General features: G+C 40.6%; 2 protein-coding genes across 8 annotated transcripts in view; one reads left to right on the top strand and one right to left on the bottom strand.

The window, feature by feature from the left end:
• The window catches only part of CUNH15orf40 (chromosome unknown C15orf40 homolog), a 37,180-nt gene that overhangs the window by 12,135 nt on the left and 2,341 nt on the right, over positions 1 to 22,704 (top strand). For both annotated transcript variants that reach the window (XR_005651901.1, XR_005651900.1), the window contains 2 exons: positions 11,691 to 11,864; positions 11,964 to 12,087. The gene's annotated coding sequence lies outside the window, so the exon portion shown is untranslated. The remainder of the gene's footprint in view (positions 1 to 11,690; positions 11,865 to 11,963; positions 12,088 to 22,704) is intronic.
• Positions 3,718 to 9,101, bottom strand: RAMAC (RNA guanine-7 methyltransferase activating subunit). 6 transcript variants are annotated; one of them, XM_039858495.1, is made up of 3 exons: positions 8,932 to 9,101; positions 5,640 to 5,861; positions 3,718 to 4,918 (listed from the first exon to the last, which is right to left on the bottom strand). In XM_039858495.1, the coding sequence occupies exons 2-3, from the start codon at positions 5,807 to 5,809 to the stop codon at positions 4,732 to 4,734; spliced, it is 357 nt and encodes a 118-aa protein (XP_039714429.1). In that variant the 5' UTR covers positions 5,810 to 5,861; positions 8,932 to 9,101; the 3' UTR covers positions 3,718 to 4,731. The 6 variants fall into 6 exon arrangements, with proteins under 6 accessions (XP_039714429.1, XP_039714433.1, XP_039714430.1 ...); XM_039858499.1 differs by having other exon boundaries at positions 5,640 to 5,818; XM_039858496.1 differs by having other exon boundaries at positions 8,936 to 9,101.

Genomic DNA, 22,704 nt, shown 5'->3' with positions numbered 1-22,704 from the left:
GCATGAGGAAAGAGATGCATACACAGCAGACCATAATTACTGGTTGGCTGCAGATTATTCATATCTATATTGTTTCACTTTTTATAATATTTTATATACACACAATACATAGTGAAGGGAATTTTAAAATGAGAAACACAAAAAAGGTCTGGCTTTTTGCAATTAGAGCAGATTTACCTAATTCAGATAAAGACACTGGAGATCCCTCAGGGAGTTAAAGTTATTGGCAATGGAAAAAAACAAGAGCTCATCCTCACATCATCTCCTGGGTTTCATCTGAAACCCAGAGAAAATCTAACTGGTAATTAATACATGGGGCTCTCTGTGACCCTTAGGGACAGGAATGAAAACATCAGCTGAGTTAGCCCATCAGCCCATGGAGACTGGCGGAAGGTTTGTGAGTTATACTCGCACCCGTCAGCCCAGAGATAACCCACTCCACTTCTGGGGACACAGCGCTGACAGTGACCCAGGCGCTTGTTAAAGTCCAGCTTAGTGAAGGGTCCTTAACGTAAATGCTTTCACTTAATCCTGCAAGGGAGCAGTCAAATCGCATATTCTGATGGAAGACTTGTTAACTTGCTCCTCCCATACCATCTTGTAAATTTTAAAATCTGAAGGGTATTATGCACAGCTCATCTCTGCTTTTCCAGTCTGACAGCGCTGGTGACTAACTCTTCAGATGAGTATGTTTCTCTGGCACCCAGAGGCCTCAGCAGTGCTACAGCAGCTGGTTAATTCCTCTTCAACTCTGGCCTATCCTGATGTGGTGTAGCTCTATTGCTTGAGACCCAAGTAGCCAGTGTGGCCCAGGGCCATTCTCCCCAGAAGGTCCACAGATCGAGGGGTCTCTAATCCCATTCCTATTTTCCCCATAAGCTGGTACCAAAAGAGGTCAAACCAGACTTCTAGCAAGAAGGAAATATTTGCTTTCAAGGCTACCTCGGAGTCCAGTGGTATAAACTACTACTTTCATCTAGTTCTTGATTTGGCTCCATAGTAATTTAATGTAGCAGAAGCCAGGAAAAGTCTTTGTTTAGATATTACAGAAAGTCACATCTGTGTATCTGAATCCTGATATAGTAATCTAAAAATTAACATCATTAACTTCGACCAATGTCAAGAATATTTTACTCCTGTTGGTTTTAATTCATTCTAAATTAAAAACTAGAAAAATTTTAAAAGCATACCTTTCTAAATTTGTAGAGGAAAGATTCTCTGAGTGACCTATATAATTAGGTTTTTCAAACAGAATTAGCCAAAGCCTATTTGATATTTTGAAATCCTCATTTATATATAAAAATGTGTGTATGTATAAAATCTTAAATGTCCCTTTGGTTGAAAAACATGCTATTTGAAAGAAAAAATCCCAAATAAGGTTTTCAGTGAATAGTTTATATATAATACCTTAATTTGTCTGACATTACTTAAGTAAGTGCTTTTACTAATAACATTTTCAGCTAATTGAAGTTATCCAGTGGTACGACAAGGTTCCTCAAGCTGGGAGTGTTTATTTCCTACATTTCCGAATGAAAAAAAAATCTCCCTTCACTATAAACCAAAATGCTAATTAAAAGAAGTCAAAGGTGCGAGCATAGATTTCCATACACAACCTAATCTGTGTGTGGGTTGAATGAATGAAACGACAGAAAGTTGGGGCAATTTTAAGGTATTAAAAAAAGTCATATTTAGAAACAAAGTGTAGTGCTTTTACTAGAGCTCAAAATTAGCGGTATCAGTGGCCGTCAGGGCAGGTCATTCCCTTCCCTTTTAGTATTCTAAACTTAAAGCTGACATTGCATTCTTCTCAACTCTGTCAAAGTCCTATATTTTATTTTACTTCAGGCAAATAAATACAAAGGGAAAATTACATCCTTGTCTATTGAGAGTTATAAGGAATGTAGCTTTGGAAACCCAAACCAGGCTCGAAGTCTTACCAGTTATCTTTTTCCTATATGGTGTCAAGAATTCAACAACTGTCCTCAGAGCAGTGACTCAGTTATTACACTCTGGATAACCACAAATCCTCCTACCACTCAACGTCTAAGTTCTCCAGCAAGCGGGTCTGAAAACGACATAAATCTGTGATGGTCACGACTTCTCGTGTGATCATTTCAGTGTATACAAGTGTCAAGTCATTGTCGTGTGTCTAAAACGAATGTTAAATGTCAATTTTTACCTCAATTACAAAAATATCAATCTGACCAACATTCAGTATTTTCAAGTCAGTGCCAGCTACCACAGAGTAAATGCTCCTAATTTTAGCTCCAGTCTTATAAACTTTCTCCCATATTTGAAGTGTTTGTCATTTTCTGAAGGATGTAATTTCTTTTGCTAATTCACATATTAATTCACATAAGAAAACAATCGCAGATCTTCCCTCATCCTGCATCAGTTACTCTGCATCCTTGGTATCAACTCTGTGCTTTAGTTTACCAGTTACTTCCCTCTCATCGATTCAGCAAATGTTTATGCAGCACCAGTTACGTGCCACTGGGGTTTTAATGGTCACAAGCTCTAGTTTCTATTCTTACGCTCTTATATGTTTGGTCATTTATTTTTATAATACTGTGAGAGTGGCAGGGTAGATAATATCCCCATTTTTACATGTGAGCAAATAAGCTCAGAGTTTAACTGATTTTCTCAAGGTCACGTACCTTGTGAGGACAGGACTAGAAGCCAGGACTCCTTATGCTTAATGCAGTATGCTCTTACAACAGTCTATTTGAGATAATTCCATTTGACACTACTTTAATTCTCTTATTATTAAAATTTTTTTAATGTTATTTTCTGTCTGTCTGCATGAAGTAGAAACTGTTCCTTTTATTTCTTCCCAGTTTTGAGCACATAGCGGGCAGCCTGATAGTGACTACTATTTAAAAAAACGAACAAAAAAAACCCCACCACCACCAGCCATAGATCACTCATGTAGAATTCAGAAATAACTTATGTTAAAAGGAGGACTCAATATATTTTCAAGCAGGGCTGGTAGTCAGGGCATATGTACCCTAGCATATTGGTGTTAAAATATTTAAATACTGTTGGAAAGTCACCATTCTTCTGAGCTTCCTGAGGGGCACCCCTCACTCCAACCCTGCCCCGTGGACCCATAATTGCTGTCCACAATTAGTGTCGACAGCAGGCACAGCAGAGAGTCTCCAGTATCCTGCTTTAAAGCTGTGGTCAGCTACTGTCCCAATTGGTAGTACCTAGGTTTTATCAGTTGATATTTTTAATAACCCATCTGCTTTCGAAGACCTCGGGGTATACTCAGGCCATTGTTAACTCTTAGGCTAAATATTTGTAGTAATAAGACGTATCTTTACGTAAGAGCCCTGGCTTGTTGCCTATTGATAGAGAGGTACAGGGAAAACTCTTTATCTTTATTTACATCTGAGTGTGAATACTTGGTTTATTAAATCCCTTCCAATAAAAGAGTTAACTGAAAGAACGGCTCTTCAGGAAGGGGGGAAGAGGGGAAGTTGAATCTAGAGCATGGAGAAGTGGTACCTGGAGACGTCAACCTCAAGGGCCTAGAATGGAGTGCTGAGAGACAAGGCAGTAGAAGGCAGGTTTAGAAAGTTGCCTTTTGATTCCTTTGACCTATGATGAAACTTGTACTCATGTTTACTCTTAAACCAAACCTCCTTCAATGGATATGAAGGACGGAGTAATAATAAACCAGTTAATGAATTAGTTAACTGCCAACACTTGAGAAATTGCTTAATGTTGTATTTTATTTGAATAAAACCATTGTAATGGCCACCAAAAGTATTTGGAATATAATTATCACTCTGAAAGGAAGTTATAGCATCACCGTATTTATAGAAGAGGAAGAAGCAAAGTTGCTCGTTTTTAAGTGAAGATAACATTGTAAACTCAACCTACATTAAATACCATAAAAATAAGCAGAGTCAAAATATACCATTATTTACACATGATTGAAAAGGAAAGGGGAACATTACAGTTTTGTTCATACTTCTGTATAACGTGAATTTTGACCTACTTTGTTTAAGTTAGCATAATGCCTTAGAGTTTGTATAAAATGATTGTGTGCCTTAATCTAACCCACCACTAGATCAAGACACTGAAACTGAGAATGATTCCTTCCTCATTTTACAGCTTTATTCTTGATATTCCTCTAAAAAAAAGAGACCAAAATAATTGTGGAGCTGATTCATACCTATAGAGTAATTACAAAGTACCACAGTCACATAACAATAAGAGCCAAAAGAAACAATTGTTTTACCTCCCAACTGCTGTTATGTACAATACATTACAACTTAGAATAGTTGTGCATTCACAAGTTGATTTTACCAACCTCTGTAAAATGTTAGAAATGAGCATGAATATGTGGATACTTCCTTATATTACAATGTAAAAGCAAGCATTTTCTACTTTAAAATATCTATTTCATTTCTGTGTAAAATAAAGAAAACTCCTAGAGGTCAAATGAGGAAAAAAAATAGTTCAAAGCACTATTAAGTCATGAAACAAAGAAGAACCTGAGGTAGAAGTCAAGCAATATAATCTAGAACATTTTTAGGAGAGTATTTATTCCCAGCAATCATCGTATCTCTCTAGTAAGATCTAATTTTTTTTAAAAAAAGTCTCAAGTGCCAAAAAATAATCCATTCTCTAAACCAGATGTAAAATTATGGCCAACAGAAGATACACACAAACTCTTGTTAAGAAAGTAAATGGTTTTACTAAAAGCTGCTGACATTTTTATCAGTAATAACCATAGGGAGGCCGTTGGTTGTAACCATAGTGTCCATACTGTTGGTGGTAGTAAGGTTCTTGTCTGTGCTGTGGGTAATTATTACCCCAAGGTCGTCCATGCCATTGATTGGATCGATTGTCACTTGGCCATCCCCGTCTGCTATCTCTACCTCTAAACTGTCTGTTATCTTGCAACCTAAAACAACAAAATAAAAAGATTTTTATACTTCCCTTATAAGAAAACACATGGCAGATCAATCCTTGGTGCATTTGTTCTCAATCTAATACTTAGTAACAAGAGAGTAAAACACATTTTTCTCCACGGAATGTCATAGCATCCTTTATTCAAAACGCTCCTAGGATTTAAATTGTTCTTCCAGTAATGTATTGGACACACTTTGCAGAGAAATGGGCGGACTGCAACACCAAACCCAAAAATGTCAGATAGTTCTGAATCGAACTGAAACTTATTCAGTTATACAAAAGCAATGTGGTAATTTTATTCCATTATCTATTTTGAATTATTAAATATAAGTAATTTCCATTGTATAAACTTTCTAAAGGAGAAATAAAAACATTACCTTCTTTATGGAATTTAACACAGTTTCGTAGAAGACTCAGTTTTAAAAGTATATTTGCAAAGAAAATATTAGTTCACAGAACATTAAAAAAAAAAAAATTAACACCCATACACCGCAGACATACAACAGAACGGTAAAAAAAATACATGTTGTTAACCAAATATTAAAGTAAGTATTTATCAGCCGCTTACTTAGAGCCAGGCACTGTTTCTAGGCATTCGGTATACCATACTGAACAAAAACATTGGTGCCTGCCCTCAGTGGTCTTCAGGGCTAGCAGATTAGAGCTATCCTCTGCTGATGAGCCATCTGAGGTCATTCTGAAGTAGTACATACCGATTGCCTCTATTTCTTTGGTTCCCACCAGCTCTGCTATTCCATTCCTCGACAATCGGAGGGGACTCGGGAGGGCGTTTTAGGTATTCCTGGTACTCTTTGTCATCTTCTGTGAATCTACTGGCAAACATTTCTTCAAAATTTGGAACAGCTTCAGAAGTGTCAGTCATTCTGAAATTCTGTAGTTTTTAATATGTTTCTATTAGAATTAACGCTGTCTTACTAGATAGTAAAAAAAAAACAAAGTAAACAATTTCAGACAGAGTATTCATAAAAGCCTCATGTGTACTTTTATACTTTAGATTTTATACATTCAGTATTTCTTAATTACCATAACATAGGCATTGTGCTAACTAGGGGCTTGGGATACAAGGATGAACAATATATGCTGCCCCCAAAGAGCTCTCAGTCTAGTAGAAGAGACAAATATGGTATAAATATAAAAAGAGGAGAAATGAATGTCAAGAAACGGGAAAAGTAGACAGGGGTCATATTGTGAAAAACTTTGCATTCCATGCGACAACATCGCACGTTTCTGGTACGCAATGGGGAATGATGAATTTAAGTAGGGAAGTCTTGAGTAAATTTCCTACTTAGAAGGATCACTCCTCTAAAAGAGTAGATTAGTGAGATTAGACTCAGGGCAGGTTACTACAGTAATGTTTTTGACATGCCGAGGGCTTGATCTGAGGCAGTGACTGTGAGAATGGTTTTAAAAGAATTCCAGGAGGAATTAATCACTGACTAGATGTTGGGAGGAGAGAAGGAAATAAAGGATAACTCCCAGGCTTCTGGCCAAATGATTGGACAGGTTATGGTGCCATAGAAACTACAGAAAGGTGGGCGAGCATGCACTGAGTTTGAAGTTAGTTACAGCATGTACATCCACATGGAGAGCCAGTTCGCTATTAACTAGTTGGAACTGAGAAGAGGGTTGAAGATGAATATGGAAGACATCAGCAAATTTGTTTGTGGTTAATGCTGTGTGAAAGGAGGAGATTCCTCCGGAAAACTGGAATAAGAGTATCAAGGAACAGAATCCTGGAGAACATTGACAGCTGAAGATAAAGAAGGGATAGGAGAACACACCTAGATAAGACACACCAATAGACAAAAACCAGAAGAGGTTATCAGAGAAGGCAAGAGAATAAAGATTGAATAGTCATTAGTATTGAACAGTACAGTGACAGAAAGAACCAAGAGAAAATTAACTGGATTTAGCCATTAGGAAGTGATTATTTTAGAGTAGAAAGGATTGAAGCAGGATTACAATTAATTGAGAAGTAACTGAAAGGAAGTAGAAATCACTGATTATAGAAGAGGCTTTCAAGAAGCTTGGCTGAAAATAGGAGAAAAAAAGGGCAGTAGTTAAGGGGTTACTGGAAGACTATCCCTTATTTTTCCCAGGATAAAAACCTGAAGTTGTTTAAAGGAAAAGAAAAAAGAGCCAAAACAAACAAACAAAAAAACCCCCGAAAATTAAGGAGAGACATGAAAATAGGTAATTAAATGCACAGCTGCTAAAGTCTAGAGTAACAATAATATCCAATGTATTCTTATTCCAGATTCTGTGACAAATGAAAAATAACTACTGTTGATACAACCTGATGGCTATAAAAACAAATTGTATCAACTGGGTTTTCCAGGCTCAGTCACGGCTTCACCCAACAAGTAGTATTCACTCACATTCTTAGAGAGCCCTCTGCCTCTACAAAAAGATTTAGCTTAGGCTGCAGAGGCCTAATCCTTGAGAAACCAGGAGACAAAAAGAGTTTACTTCTTTTAGTTTTCACCCCAAACCTGGAAGCCAGCCCTAGCAGTCTTCCCCATTTCCCAGCCTTCCCGAACCAAATACTGATCAGTATTTCCATCCCTTACCTTTCATAACCCAAACTCATATTTTTTTGCTCTTTACTTCAAGCCTCCTAAAACTTGTTTTATGATTTGGGGGCATATATGACAAAGCGCTAAAACTTTAAAACAAAATCTCTCCCTCTTATCTGACGTCCCCAAATTATTCTTCCTGTAATACTTCAATTTTTAATAAAAAGTTTTTGACAAACAGATATGATATTGGAAGATAGCTTCTTCATTAGTTCGACTTTCCTCCAAATCCCTCAAAACATATGCAAATATTTGTAACATTTATAATACTACCCTCATCCCAACACAATCAAACCAAGATTATGGTTCGGATGCAAGAAACAATATCTAGACATCTTACCTTTCCGCTACTGCTCTCTTAGAGAGCATGCCTTATTAAATGCCAGACTTTTCATGGGTCTGGGATTGGCAAACTGCTGTCAAATTCTCAGATCCAAGGTATGATTTAAATTCAGCTCATTAAAATCATGCCTGGGTTTCTGGAATCACAGAAATCACCAGAAAGAAGGCCCATCCCTAACCAGATAGTAAAAATCAGAAGACAAGGCAAATGTTCTATTCTATTTTTATGTTCTCTCACAACTCCCTCCCACAAGCAAACAAATGTCAACTTTATCATTACTCATCAGAATGAAATTTACATATGTTATTAACCAATGTTACCCCAATAAATTTAATCAAAATAAATGGAATTGATCCAAGCTTTACTAATTACAGGGATTTGAGGCTGTACTGTTTAATGTTTAGGTTGTCTAGATCTGTGGAAGGGAAAAAAAAAAAAAACTTGACTCTCTGAAGAAAACTCTCAAAGGCGAGAAGGGTAGGGACCATAAGGTCTAAAGTTAATGAAAGGGTCGCATTAAAGGTGCTCTAAAGACTTCTAACGCTAATTCGAAAGAGGGAACTAGAACCCAAAGTGCCAGCGAAGAGCTAGAAGATGCTAAGAAGACTCGTCCTCTGGGCCTTCAAAACCAGTAAGCTAGTTCCAGCACGAATAATAACTGCACAGGGTTTATTACTTTCTGCCGGGGAAACGGGGCACAGCCTTTCGGATCTGTACTCGAACATCAGTAGTTTATTATCCAGAAATAAAGCCACAGAGCGCTTGGACTGCGGCCGACTAACCTTGGAAATGACTAACGAGAATGCGGTTTCGCGGCCCCGGAGGCGAAGCCGTGGGACAGAGGAAGATAAGGACTGGAGGCCACTGCGCGTCAGAGCCGGTCTACCAAGGACAGATCCCCTCCGTCTCCAAGCACTTCGGCTCTCCAGAGGCAAAGGAAACTAGAGGCCGCGAGGGCCAAGCGGCTCCGGTCTCGCGGAAGCACCAGGACCTGGAACCGCAGACCGAGGACTCGGCTTGGCCAGCCAGGCTCCCTCCTCTGCGTCGCCCCAACGGGCAACTCACCTACCAAGCGCTGAGCCTGCTCAGCTCCGGCCGAGCTCCGCCGGCCAGACACGCAGGAAATCTACCGGGGGCGCGCGACGCGGTCAGCCCAGTGCCCAAGCACCGCACCTCTCCAAGGTAACGGAGCCACTTCTGTCAGAATCCGACAGCCGCCCGACTTCCGCTTCCGGCGAGCCGAGCCCAGGCGGGCGTTCGCGTCTCGCGATACCTAGGGCTCGGCGCGAGGCGCATCTTCTGCGGCGCAGGCGGCGGTGCCCAGCCGAACGAGGCGCTGCCCTCGGCGCGCTTCCTGTCAGCCTGGTACCTGTGCAGGAAAAGGCGTCACCGTGTGTCACGATTCCTTGACCGGGAGCCGGTGACGGGTAGGGACGGAAGCTCTGGAAATACGCGGAGAAGGGAGGGAAAGGCTGCTGCCTGAGTCCGTGGGGAGCCCGAGGCGACAGCAGGCGCGGAGGAGCAGGCGCGAGCGGGTTCCGCCAGCGACGCTGCACCTTCGCTGCAGCCAGGGCGGGCCTCGGTAGCCAGGGTCCCGGAGCCCGTTTTGCACGTGTTTCTCCCGAAACACACCCCCTCTCTGCTCCAGCTGAGGTCATCAGTACCCAGCTCCCCCCCCGAGAGTCTGGGCCATGTCTTCTCGAGTGTTCGGCAACTGTATACGGGCCGAATATCCAAAAAACAGCTTGGAACGTGCACCCGTTTTTGTTAATACTGCCACCAGTCCACAGCATGGACGCGTTGTCTACATTTGACGGCATTTATTTTCTTTCTTGCGCCCATCACTTGCCAAGTTCTGTCGGTTCTACCCCTGCAGTAATCCTGACACTCCTCCGTTCTCCTGACCCACTAATCAGAGTTCCCGTCGAAACGCAGTACCTTTCTCACTGATGCCCTTCCTCTGGCACCACTCCCCTATCAGCCCATCTTACGTGCAGCCACTATAGGTTTGGTCATCCGCAAGCACAGAATCTTCACTGGCTCCCTGTTGCCTGTAGATTAGAGGCCAAATGTGTTAACTCGGATTCAAAACCCTAACTTTATTTTCTACTGTTCCCTTTCCATTCCCCCTTCGCCCATAGCTCTAATAACTTCATGTATTCATTCAGTTATTACCACTTTCTAACTGAGAACTAAAATTATTTAGGTACTAGTCTCCTCCATCCCCCAACCCCCCGCCCCCGTTAGACGACAAACAGACCTTTATCTGATTCATTTCTACAACCTGGAGAGTGTAACAGTGCTTTGCATAAAGTAAGCACTCAGTAAATGTTTGTGGAATGAATGACGGAGCTATGACTGTTCCAAGCCATGTTTTAGAAACAACCTAGCTGAAGTGCACAGGGTAGTATGGATGGGCAGACATCGATAGTCTTGGTGTTGGGTCGTAAAGATGAGAACAGAGGACCAAGGTTACAATAATTGAGTACTACTATCCTTAGTAACTGAGTGGATGATGGGAGAAAAGAATGAGGAGGAATCAGGAAGAACTGCAGTTCCTTAGGCCTGAGCAATTGAGTTGGTTTTAAAGCAAAGGTGAGCTCAAAGCTCAAAAAGATTTGTAGTATTTGAGATAATGAACTATCTAAAAGGAAAATTTTAGAGGGTTATTAGAAATACAGACCTAAAGCTGAAGAAAGAGAGGCTATGCCTAAATATGTAAATGTGTGAGTCATCCATAAAGCAAAAACAGTTTAAATAATCAGTGTATATGATTTTTCCACAGGAGAAAGTATTTATAGAGAAGAGCAGAAGGCCAAGGCCTACACTTCCGAAATAACCATATTTAGGAGGCAGGAATAGGAAATATAAACTTGAAAAGGAGTTTGAAGCAATACATAGGTAGCAATGTAACAACTGAAAAACTCAGAAAAATGCTTCCCCACCTGGTATCAGGTGAAAGGATATTTGGGAAAAAGAGAGTTATTTAAGGCCAGCTTGCTGGTTTTCTTGTGACTTTATTAAGCATTATTCCTAGCTAATGAGGACTTAACACAGGAAAGAGTATATTTCTTAAAGTTCACAAATGGCACTTGGGAGCTTCTAGGCTTCTGAGAGCGTCTGTGAAGAATTCTAGGTGTTCCAGCCAATTTTCAAATGAAATCATTTTTGCCCATAGTGTTTTCTCATATTCGGATATTTTATCAGTTATATCTCACTTTCTGACATCATCAGGAAATAATCTGTTCCATGAAAAGGTATTTTCCAGATAACAGGCACTTAGTATTTATTTATTTATTTATTTATTTATTTATTTATTTATTTATTTGAGGTGTGATTTTTTTTTTTTATGGCGACGTTGGTTAACGAAATCCAATAAGCTTCAGCTGTATACTTTAACAGTAAGGCATATATATATTTACAGTGTGTGTTAACCTTCCATAGTTAGATTTCTTTCTGTCACCACATATTTGACCCCCTTTACCCTGTCTTCCTCACCTATTCCCCCTCCTGACACTTAGCCTTTAAACACCAAAATGTTTTCATTGGAACCACTTTTGATGGAAATGTACAAAAAATGTACTACTTCTCTGCCATAATCACAGTATATGGGCTATAATTTAATCTTTGGCAACTAAAGGTCATTGTTTATAGCATCAGTTATGATGTTCTGCCTGACAGTAATGTCCTTGGGCCTGGTGATACATATGGAAAAGATTGCCCTTTGTTAGTTGACTTTGCTGTCTCTGTTATTAGTGTTATATCTCTGTGTTTTATCGTCTAGCCACTTTATGAATTAACATAATTTTACCCATAATTTTCAGCATCACTGACCCGATAATCTAGAGACAAAACACACCAGCAGAAGTCCCTGGAGAATCCTGGCACCAACAGAATCTTTGCTTTCAGAGGCCCCGAGTGACCCTGGACAATGACCATTTTAAAGATAATGATACTTAGGCTCTAGAGGGCATATAATTCATTCAAGGGCACAGCTGGTAAGTGGCAGCAAGATTTGGATCAAGTCTGTGATATTCAAGACGCCTTGTTTTTTCGTCAGTTTTCTCCTTTTTATTTCCTACTCCACAAATCTTTAGCCACATTAAACAACTCTGTAGCTGCCGGACAGCCCAGACTCTTCCACTTTGTTGTTGACACGGACCCTTGGAAGGCATGAAGTCTGCCCCCGCGGCCTCCACACCAGGAAGTGAACTCCACAAGGTACCTGTCTCCTCATGTTGTATCTCTTTAAAAAAATCTCTTGAATGTGCATCTTAGAGGCAGAATCCAAGTCATATGGCTCATCCCTAGCTAAAAGGCATAAGTTCTCTAACTCAGAACTGGAACTATAACCGTCAGGCATTCTTCATTTATTTAACAAATATTTTTTGAATATCTCTTAGATAGCAGGCACTGTTATTGGCCCTAAAAATATCTATGAATATGAATAAAAGCCCTGCCCTCGTGGAACTGACATTCCAGTCGGGGAGATTGATAAAAAAATAAAAAGTGACTGAAGAATGCTATGTTTCGTTTTTTTAGTTTAGTTTCAGGTGTACAGCATAATGGTTAGACATTTATTGTAAGGACTCAGTAAATATTTGCTGTCATTAGTTCTGCATGAAAGAACATTAATTAAAATAAGGTCAAAATACAGGGAAAAAAGAATGCTTTTAAGAATAATTAAGCAGGACAAGGGAACAGAGCATAACGAGCTGCTGCTTTGGACACTATCATCAGGGAATGTATGAGTGTATAGTTTCATCTCAGCCCAGGTCCTAAGAAGGCAGAGTCCCTCATACTTCCCCTCCTATCAGAAGGTAAAAATTGAATACTTTCTTTATCTTTAACATCCATTTCCCTCTTAAGTGAGTAGAGGAAAAGCTCTCATTTCTGGGACAAGGCAGATAGATGTAGCTTAGTTTGTAGTTCCTAGACTGTGTCCAATTGCAAAACTGAACTTCTGTGCCTATAGCTTGAGTTATAATCACAGACTCCAAAATTGTTTTTCTGCCTTTGTATTGTGTTATTCAAAGCACCTCCCCCTTTCCACCCCCAGCTCCCCACCCCACCCCATTCCACAAACACACTCACCGTCCTAACAGAGCCAAGCATATGGATGGAACTCAATAAAGTCCTAAATAAGAATTGAAATATGATAGCCTTCCACGTACTTTTTCTGATCTGGGCGAATCTCATTATATTTCCCTGCCCTGATTTTATCTTCGCAAAATGGTTATAATAATTCTTGCTACTTCTCAGTTTCATAACATTATTGTAAGAATTAATTATTACATATATAAAGTGTGTGAGGCTCAAGTCAGGAAAGAGGCTATGTGAATGCTAATGATAATTAGAATTATTCTATATTATGTAAATGTGTAGTCTCTAAGGAAACATTTCAAGTTATATGAAGCATCGGTTTAGGTTCACATCTATACTCCTATGGCTTTAATTGCATAGAATCGTTTTGATCAGAGATTACAAGAGTTTAATCCAGTGTTCCACTTCAGTGTCACCCTCTCATGTAAGGAGTCCATCGTGTAAGGGACTGTTTTCAGGAGAGTGCAGGAAGCAAGCCAACGCTAGTTACAAGTTTCTTTGCTGCCCAATTATTACTATTTACCGTAAAAGCCAGTTGATATCAGTGAAGAAAACACAGAAAGAAGAAAGATGAGCCATCTTGGGGAAGAAAAAGCTGTGAATGGGCTTATCGGGTTTAGAACCAAAGTCTTTTCCAGTTCTAGAATCTAGGATTGTGATATTAAGGTATCTTTTCTCCTTTTTCCTAATGTCTGTTACATAAATAATGGCACAAACTATGTTTTCTTTTTTCTTTATTTTTTTTTTTAAATATGTTTTTTAATTGATTTGGACTCAAACTGAACAATATCTGCCTGTTTCTAGGCAGGGCCCATCCGAGGCTGAACGATGGCTCTAATCTTAATGTCCTTCTTCACTTTTTGTAACTGCTTCGTGTGCTCCATTGGCTAGCTCCAGTAATCTACTTCAGTGTCTTGGTCCTATCCATTTCTTCATCAGATTTGTGCATTACACTGAGAATGGACCTTGAAAATGTGCAGAGAGGCCAAGAGACTTGGCCAGGATTTACTCTCAGCCACTCCTTCCCCACTACTACCATCTTCTGTCCTCCAGGTGATTTTCCAGAAATCTTTCTCATTGAAGTGATAATCACAGTTTGAGTGTTAAAAGCATTTTCTAAGCACTCAAAAACAAGTGGCATAAATAAGTAAGGATCATTATCTCACATTGAACTTTCTGCTGTCTTCCCATTTTAAGAGGGTAAATCCTCTGGGTTTCAGTTCAGGGTCTTGGCAAGCTTATTGTCCTTGGTGACAGGTAGCCTGTTCTGTCTTGTGTGAAGCCAGCCTTGCTGAGTAATGTGTCAAAAGGAAGGTACAAAAAGCCCCATTTAAAGGGAGGTTCGATTAATACAGGTATCTTCAACATAAGTGAGTGTAACATAGGCAGTAGGAAGAGCACCAGGCAAGGAGTCAAGACACTTGACTTACTCCCTGTGGGTTACTGCTGGAGAAGATTATTGAGAGGATGTGACTGTTGGTTGACTCTCGAGCTGGACCCTAGCAATCTGAGGCTCTTAACGTTGGAATGTAAGTTCTGCCCCAAATCCCCACAGCCAGAGCCATTTTCAAGGACACATCCTTGAGAGAGTAAGATGTTGTTAAGACCAACTGGACTGAATATGTGACTGAACCCAGTTAAGGCTTCTGTATAAACTTCTAAGATTCTGGCAGGCGGTGCAGACATCCACTCATCTTGTGGTTGCCCAAGACAAGCCTCATATGTAAGTCCTTGCTTGTTAAAAATCTCCAGCTGCCAACCTGGAGTGTTCCGCCTCTTTCTTCCATCTCTCCTTGCCCTCACTGTATGCAGGCCAATTTGCAAACCAGGAGTTAATGAAAATCATCACCTTTCTGGGCCTTAGATTTTTCACCTAGTTTCTTATTTCACAGATAAAATTGAGGCTTCAGTATCAATTCCCTTGATCTCCCCCTCCTATACCTACAGTTTGACCTCTTTTTGCCCCTTTTCACCTTTCGTCTTCCAGTCTTGCTGCTGTGAGCCTTGGGTCAGTGCACTCACTCTTCGTCTTCTGCAGTTATTTTCTCTGTTTTCAACTCTCCCTCTTTACTGGCTTCTCCCATCCTCCCACCCCCACCACGTAAGCTTGCTCAGGTTTCTCCAGTCTCAAAATAAAAGCGATACCCTGCCCTCAGTCCTGTGTCCTCCTCTAAATATCGTGGATCTCCTTTCCTCAGGAGTCTCTTACACAGAGCACTGCACCTGTAGTATTATAGTGTTTCCCCCTCCCCCACTTCCTGTTCACTGCAGTCAGGCTTCTGCCCCCAGACGTGCCACTGAAGCCACTCTGGCAAAGTTCACTAGGACACAGTTGACCTAGGGCCAAATTCAATGACTGTCTAAAATCTTCCGTTTATTTAATATCTGTACAGCATTCAACACTCTTACATTTTTCCCCTTAAACTTTCTTCCTTTTTTTCTAAGTTTTTCATGATTCTCCTCTGCCTTGAATCACTGTTTCTTCTGTATCTCTATCTCTGTCTCCTTGGCTGACTCCTCGTTCCCCTGCTTGTCCCTAAATGTTGGTGTCACCATGTCTGTACTCTCTTTATATTGCCTATGCAGACTCAGTCTCTTTTATGGCTTCAGCTTCCAGCTCTGTGCTAATGACTCAACAATAGATACCTCCAGCTTTCCATCATATCTGAGCTCTCCACTCATAAATATTCCTGCCTACTAGAAATTTTTATTTGAATGTCCAACAGGCAGCTCCAGCACATGTCTAAATGTGAGTTCATCTTTCTTTCTGAACCTGTTCATCTGCCTCTTGTCTCTATTTTTAGAGAATGCTTCCTCCTAGTTACCCACACCAGAAACCTCATAGTCATCCTGGACTCCACCCTCTCTCATTCCACACACTGAGTCCCTCCCCAAGTCCCTCTGGAATTCAGCTTCTGACCTGTATGTCCACGCTTAGTTCTGACTCATCCCCTCTCACACAGACTCTGGTGACAGCCTCTGACTGGTTTCTGTAGCCAGCTTTGCTCCCCTCCAGAACCTTCTCTACCCTGCTGGTAGAATGTTCTTCTTCAATTATTATGGAACATACAGAAAAGAATTGGGAATAATTTAACCAGCTCGTGTGTATCTACCAGCCAGCTCGGAGTAGGTTCTTCCTAAAACACAAACCTGATTACATCTGTCCTTCAATCTAGGCACCTTTCCGTGGTTCTTAATTGCTTCTGGGATACACTCTAAGCTCCTCAGTATAGAATTACAGCCTATGAAGATTTAGTTCTTTCCTATCTGTTCAGCCTCATCTGTTGCTACTTGCCCTAACTAAATGCACAGTGATAACAGACTGTTTCAAGTTCCTGGAAAACTTGATGTTCTGTATACATGATGTTCCTTCTGTTTGCAGTGTCCTCTCCACTCTGGTTCACTTGGTAAATCTTAGCCTATTATGTCATCTTCAGGTGGCCTTCCATAATACACCCCCAACACTTTTTGTCCCAACCTCCAAGTAGAACTGATTATTTTTCCATTTATGTCTTTTACATATGTATCTTTAACATATTTATCACATTGTATTGTAATTTGTTTAAATCCACCTAAAGTATAAACTTCTTGAGGGTAAGGCTGTGTCTTTCACATCTTGGGCAATTAGCAAGCGTCTGACAACTGGATGCATAGTTGGTGCTCAGGAAATGTTTATTGATCTGTCCCCTGCCTTCTCTCCAATTTCATATTTGACTAATCTTTTCCCACTTACTTCCTCTTCCACTCAGTAAACACTCAACCATATAGAAAGAATCAGCTTCCCTCCTATGCATAGCATCTGTGTTCCTTGGACACCCCTTTATCGTGGCACACATACCACTTTATTGAATCCAACAGTTTTCACGTCCATCTTCCCTGCAGGAGTGTAAGCGCCAGGAGTCCAGGGATGTCGCATAATGTCTCTGCATCTTCAGTACCTGGCTCTGGGGCTGCCACACCCGAGGCAGTGAAGAAGCATTTGTGAATGTGTGAATGAAGGTGTCAGACTTGCTGATTGTTTAAGTTCTCCAACTCCAAAACTGTATGATTTGAGATTCCAAAAATTGTGACATAATCTAGAAGTTTTCTCCCAGCAGATGATCAGAACAGTTGAAATACTAGTTCAAACAGTTGGCAAATATAAAGGTAAACATTTAAGAAAGTGAGTCAGATGAAGATGAATCCTCCAGAAGGACTGGGAACATTGGCAAACAGTGTTTTCAAGTTGTCACAGGCACCCCCTTTGTACCCAGTGGTGGCTTCCATATGTTCCCTCCAATGACACATCTTGAGAGCTTCTAAGAAAGGTGTTTGACAACCTCTCTATGACTAAACCCCCAATTGGTAGAAATGAGCTGAAAGCACATTATTTCTCCATAGCAAAAATTACTTTTTTTAGCATTTTACTTTAATTTGCTCTTTTTCACAAACTAAACACAAAGTTTAGTCATTTATTTAATATTTCTCTTCACATGGAATTCTGGAGAAAATCTTGATCTTAAGACTCTTATAGGATTTGTTACCTTATGTCCTCATTGGAGGAATGCCTATTCAAGTCCTCTGCCCCTTTTTAAATTGGATTGCTTGTTTTGGTGTTGAGTTGTATGAGTTCTTTATAAATTTTGGTTATCAGCGCTACCAGATGTATCATTGGCAAATATCTTCTTCCATTCAGTAGGTTGTCTTTTTGTTTTGCTAATGGTTTTGTTTGCTGCGCAAAAACTTTTTAGTTTGATGTAGTCACATTTGTTTATTTTTTTCTTTTGTTTGCCTTGCCTGAGGTGACATCAGAAAAAAACGTTCCTGAGAGCAGTGTCGGAGGGTCCACTGCCTATGGTTCCTTCTAGGGGTTTTATGATTTTGGGTCTTCCATTTAAGTCTTTAATCCATTTTGAGTTTATCTTTGTATATGGTGTAAGAAGGTGGCCCCATTTCATTTTTTTGCATTATCTGTCCAGTTTTCCCAATACCATTGATTGAATAGACTGTCTTTACCCCATTGCATATTCTCGCCTCCTTTTTCATAGATTAAATGACCATATAGGCGCTGGTTCACTTCTGGGCTCTCTGTTCTGTTCCATTGAACTGTGTCTGTGTTTATGCCAGTACCAGGCCGTTTTGATTGCTATAGCCTTGCAGTTTAGTTTGATAGGCAGTGTGATGCCTCCAACTTTGTTCTTCTTGCTTTCACATTAGACACTGCTCAGATCAGAACTTGGATTTTGTCAGGGTTCAAGTGACCGCCAAGACTCAGTTCATAGTTACATTTATTTGGTTTATTCCTGAAGCAGGAGGAAGGCAGTAAAAGGCATGCAAATGATGTGAAGAGACTGGAAGGCTCCCTGATGCCTCTTTTGTATCTCCTGGGGATGTACCCAAAATCTGGTATGTCTTGAGATCCTACTCAAATTGAGATATCCACCAGGCCCAAAGCATATCGAATTGTGGCTTTATTGGTTAGCACCCAGAAAACAACTTGCACCTCCATATAAAGCCATCATTCTGCTACTCAGGAGAAGGCTACATCGCCTGGGCCTGCTATACACCTCCTAGGCCTTGAGATTTCTGTTTTGTGTGCAGAACCTGGAGCAATCTCCCCTCCCCTGTACCTATACTGCAGGAACTAAGAATTTTCCATTTATGTTCACTGAGTGCTTTCATGGATAGGACTGGCTGTGGCCTACTACAGACACACAGCATAAAATTACATTCTATTGTAAAAATTGAAGTTCGCAATTTGTATTCTTACCCAGAGGGCCACCCCACCTTCAGGTAGAAATGCAAAAATTCCTGGATGGTTACAGACCAAATTTTGTTCAAAAGAGAAGTTCTAATGGAGAAAGAATATAGATCAGTGATTGCCTGGGATTTGGGAGAGAGATTGGCTACAAATTAGCCTGAAGAGTGTTTTGGGAGCAGTGGAAATAGTCTAAAACTGGACTATTGTAGTGGTTGCACAACTCCATAAATTTGCTAAAAATCATGAATTGTACATTTACACTGGGTACATTTTATAGTATGTGTATTACACGAGAAAGGGGTAAAGGAAGGAAGGAAGGGAGGAAAAGAAGGAGAATGAAAGGAAAGCAAGAAAAGCAGCTGTGAATCTGCTTGACTGTATGGCAGTCACTTTGGTGAAACCCCAGGGTAACTGGCCACAGAGCACAGAAGAAAAGATTTTGGCCTAGAAAATGTTAAGGGCAGGATCTGATGACTGTGGCAGAAATACCAGTTCCCCCACCCCCCCATGTGAGTTCTCTTCTTCCACAGTAGAGGGAGGGTTTGGAGGTGCTGGCCCAGAACTGGACTGACTTCAGCAGAGTCAGAGATTAACAGCAAGAGCATGGGTTCTTGCTTCCAAGAATCCTTTAAAATCTATTTGAATTTTAAAACAAATTCTCCATAGTTAGAGTTGTTTCATCTCAAGAGAAATGTCAGGGGTAAGGCTGGCTAACCATCCAGGCCAGGGTCTCTCAGTGCCACAATTACTAAAGTTCATTTGAAAAGGGCTTCAAAGTAGAAAACTGATACCCTTAGTGGCTCTGCCTCCCTACCAGCTTCTGTCTGTCTGTCTCGGCGTATGTGTCCATCTGTCTGTCTCTCTCCACCTCCACCCACCTTCTCCCTCACCTGGATCAGAATTCTTGAGAGAGGAAGGACAGGAGTCACCAATGTTAGAAACAGGAACCATGCCCTAGTGTCCCGTAGAAGTTTGGGACAGCAGGAAAGAGCACATGAGCTTCTTCTGCCCTCCCCAAATGAGGAGGCTCGTGGCATGACCCAAAGCCCATGCCTGCAGCGAAAACTCCCAGAAGTCAGAGTCGCTCATTACTAAGGATTGGCTTATTTAAGTAGGCGAGCTTACTGGTTTCTCAGTAAACCAGGTGCCAGTTTACTAATTTATAATGAGAGATACAGCTTCCCTTTGGATGGACTACTTCTTTCCCCTCAGTGATCCATGGTGTCCCTTTCCTGGTCTCTGGGTATCTGGGTGCTCCTACGGGCCATGGACTGTGGCTTTCTACTTCTGCATCCCTGGAGCATAGTTGGTGTTAATAAATATTGGCCAAACTGAATTGAGTTTTGCCAGGGATAATACTTGTTTATCTTTAGTCATCTTTGGTCAAACAGAAGCTGGAGATGTTATACCCCACATATCAGCTTCGTCACATGCTGTTTCTAATCCATAAGGATCCATACAAACACTACATGGCAAAATTTATGAAGTGGCCATTTGTTTGATCCCTGCTCCACCACACACATACAGCTGAGTTCATTAAAAGCAAAATTCATCTCAAAGGATTTACCTAGCAAGCTATCACACTACTCTGTTTTCTGTTTTCCATTTTCCTTTTACATTTGAAATGAATGCCGTAATGGATTTCACTATGCCACAGGTAATAATAGCACACACAACTATAGACTGTCCACTGCCATTCCTGAAATAGACTATTCAGTAGAAAGAACAACAGTGCTGTCATTTACCAAATTGTATGGGAAGCAAGGATCGAAACTGGGGACATAAAAAGACTTATGAGTCAGTGGAGTCCAATTTAGCTTTGATGGTAGTGCGTGGTGCATTATTTAGTCTATTTTCATGGAAAATTATATTGTTAAGGAACGAAGAGTCCTGTCCATTTGTCACAGCCCTGGCTCTTGTAAGGTCCCTGATAATAGGAACATCTTCTCAGTACTCAAACAGATCTCCCCTTCTCTTGAGCCCTCTCAAATCCCCTGCTGACCTGGACATCCCTAAAGGTCTCCAACCCCTCCTGACAGCCCTGTCCTCCCACTGCCCCAGGAAGGGAGTTTCTGGTCTGAGGTCACAGAGGCCTTGCTCAAAGCCCTTGGCTGTTGTGACACTCCTCTCACCAAGGTTAGTGTGTCCAGGGCTCTACCCTTTACCTACTCTCGTTCTGTTCTCCATGCTCTTCGTATGAATTGTATCTGTTGCTGTGGCTTCCACCTCTACACTGGAGCCTTTGTCCCTCAGTTATGACGTACAGCCCTGACTGGGTTTAGGCATCAGAATGATCTGCACAGGAATCCTCTTCCATCCTCATCAGAGATCCCAGGTCCCTTTTCATCCTGCTGCCTTTTCAGCTCAATTCAACAAACACTTGTCACATGTGTTTGGCAGGCATCTTCTGTAGCTACCAAGGACACAGAGGTACTATTCTATTTGAATTTGCAGGGTTTTTATTTTTACTACCCAGCAAATTGTTGCAATGCCTGAAGTCTCAGCTGTTAGCGACTGTTCACTTTCTATCCCTGCACGCTCCCTAAGATTATTCAATAATACAGTTTCAATTTGATAGAAATAATATTCAAGTATACATATCTGGTTCCAGCTGTCTTACATGTCTCATTTAGCATATGCACTTAGATGTTTCCTTGTCTCCTTAAAATAATAAAATCTGTGGTGGCTTCGGTTCCTAAAATGCAGAAGCGAATGGGGAGATAATTTAATAAGTTGTGGTGTATCAGTGCAATGCAGTTTTAAGCAGCTATCAAAAATGCTTACAAACAACCGTGGACATAATTTCTGCTTCTCTACACAATCTGAACTTCCCCCCAGTGAGAATCCTTTTCTTTTCTAATCAGGGAAGAAGTAAGATAGGAAACAAGCGATATGATCAATTATTTTGTAGAAGGAAATGTTGAAGAGAGCAGCAGTTTGCTGTGACTTTTGCCAGCGATGCCTAGCTCAGCCCCTTATCAAAAGAAAGTACTTTTTAGACTCTGAGCTAGCTGGGAAAAAGACTGTATTTTATCCATTTCTGTAACCCCAAAGCCCCTACCAGTGTCTGAAGCAGTCTGAAATAATGGAATACTATGCAGCCCTAAGAAGAAGAGAGCTCTCTTTGTTCTGTTATAGAATGAACCCCAAGATAAGGTAAGTGAAAAAAGGCCAACTGCAAAACTGTGTATATAGAATAATACCAGCATTTGGGTAAAAAAGGAGGAAAGGAAGTTTTAATCTCCGGAAGGATGTGTAAGAAACTGGCTGCCTCTGGAAAGGGAGCTTTGTGCTGGAGAAGAGAGGAAGGCAGGGGAGCTTTTCATTGCAAACCTTTTTATACCTGTTGAATGTTTTAGTGATAAAAATAAATTTAAATTAAAAAATATATATATATATGTCGAATTTATTCAAAATATCCAGAGAACAGTGCCTCAGAGGGAGGTGATATTCACCTGAGAGCAAGCAAAGTAGCAACTGCTTGTTTCTTATGGGTGCAGTTGGCTCTGGGTAATAGTATTCTTTATTTCAGCGTTTCCTAAAATGTGTCCTGTGGAAAACTACTTAAGTTTTCATTGCTAGTAAATTCATTTAATTTAGAAAATATGGTACATCATATTCACTTCTTAGAGTTTCCCAAGTGTGCGTGGGCATATTAGAGAGAGGTTCCTTAAAAAAATAGTAAAGCAACCCATTTCACTTTGCTTAGCCCAGTATTTCTCAAATCTGTGGAGTATGGGAACTTTCCCTGCTACATAACACCTGTTGACATCCCGTGTAAACACCGCTTTATGTAAACTTTCTGGAGTGAAGATAAGTAAGCAGCTGTTTCAGAAATTGTATTTTAATTAAAGCAAAGCCTTACTGGCTTTATTACAAGGAAGGCACTACATGTCTAGCCTGTTTTGCTATAGCCTACTCTGATCCATCGTACCCTAGGTGGCTGTTGGGAAGAGATAGTCGTGTCAACGATTGTGCTGTATGAAAACATGGGG

This window comes from Pteropus medius, unplaced genomic scaffold (genome assembly GCF_902729225.1).
Source record: "Pteropus medius unplaced genomic scaffold, Ma_sr-lr_union100, whole genome shotgun sequence".
Classification (NCBI taxonomy): domain Eukaryota; kingdom Metazoa; phylum Chordata; class Mammalia; order Chiroptera; family Pteropodidae; genus Pteropus; species Pteropus medius.
The sequence above is the reverse complement of the archived record's forward strand: the minus strand, read 5'-3'. Positions and strand labels throughout refer to the sequence as shown.

Coding starts and splice junctions, on each gene's coding strand:
- RAMAC (XM_039858495.1), bottom strand. CDS start 5,809: ATGACTGACACTTCTGAAGCTGTTCCAAATTTTGAAGAAATGTTTGCC. Junction 4,919..5,639: donor CAAAGAAATAGAGGCAATCG/GTATGTACTACT, acceptor TTGTTGTTTTAG/GTTGCAAGATAACAGACAGT.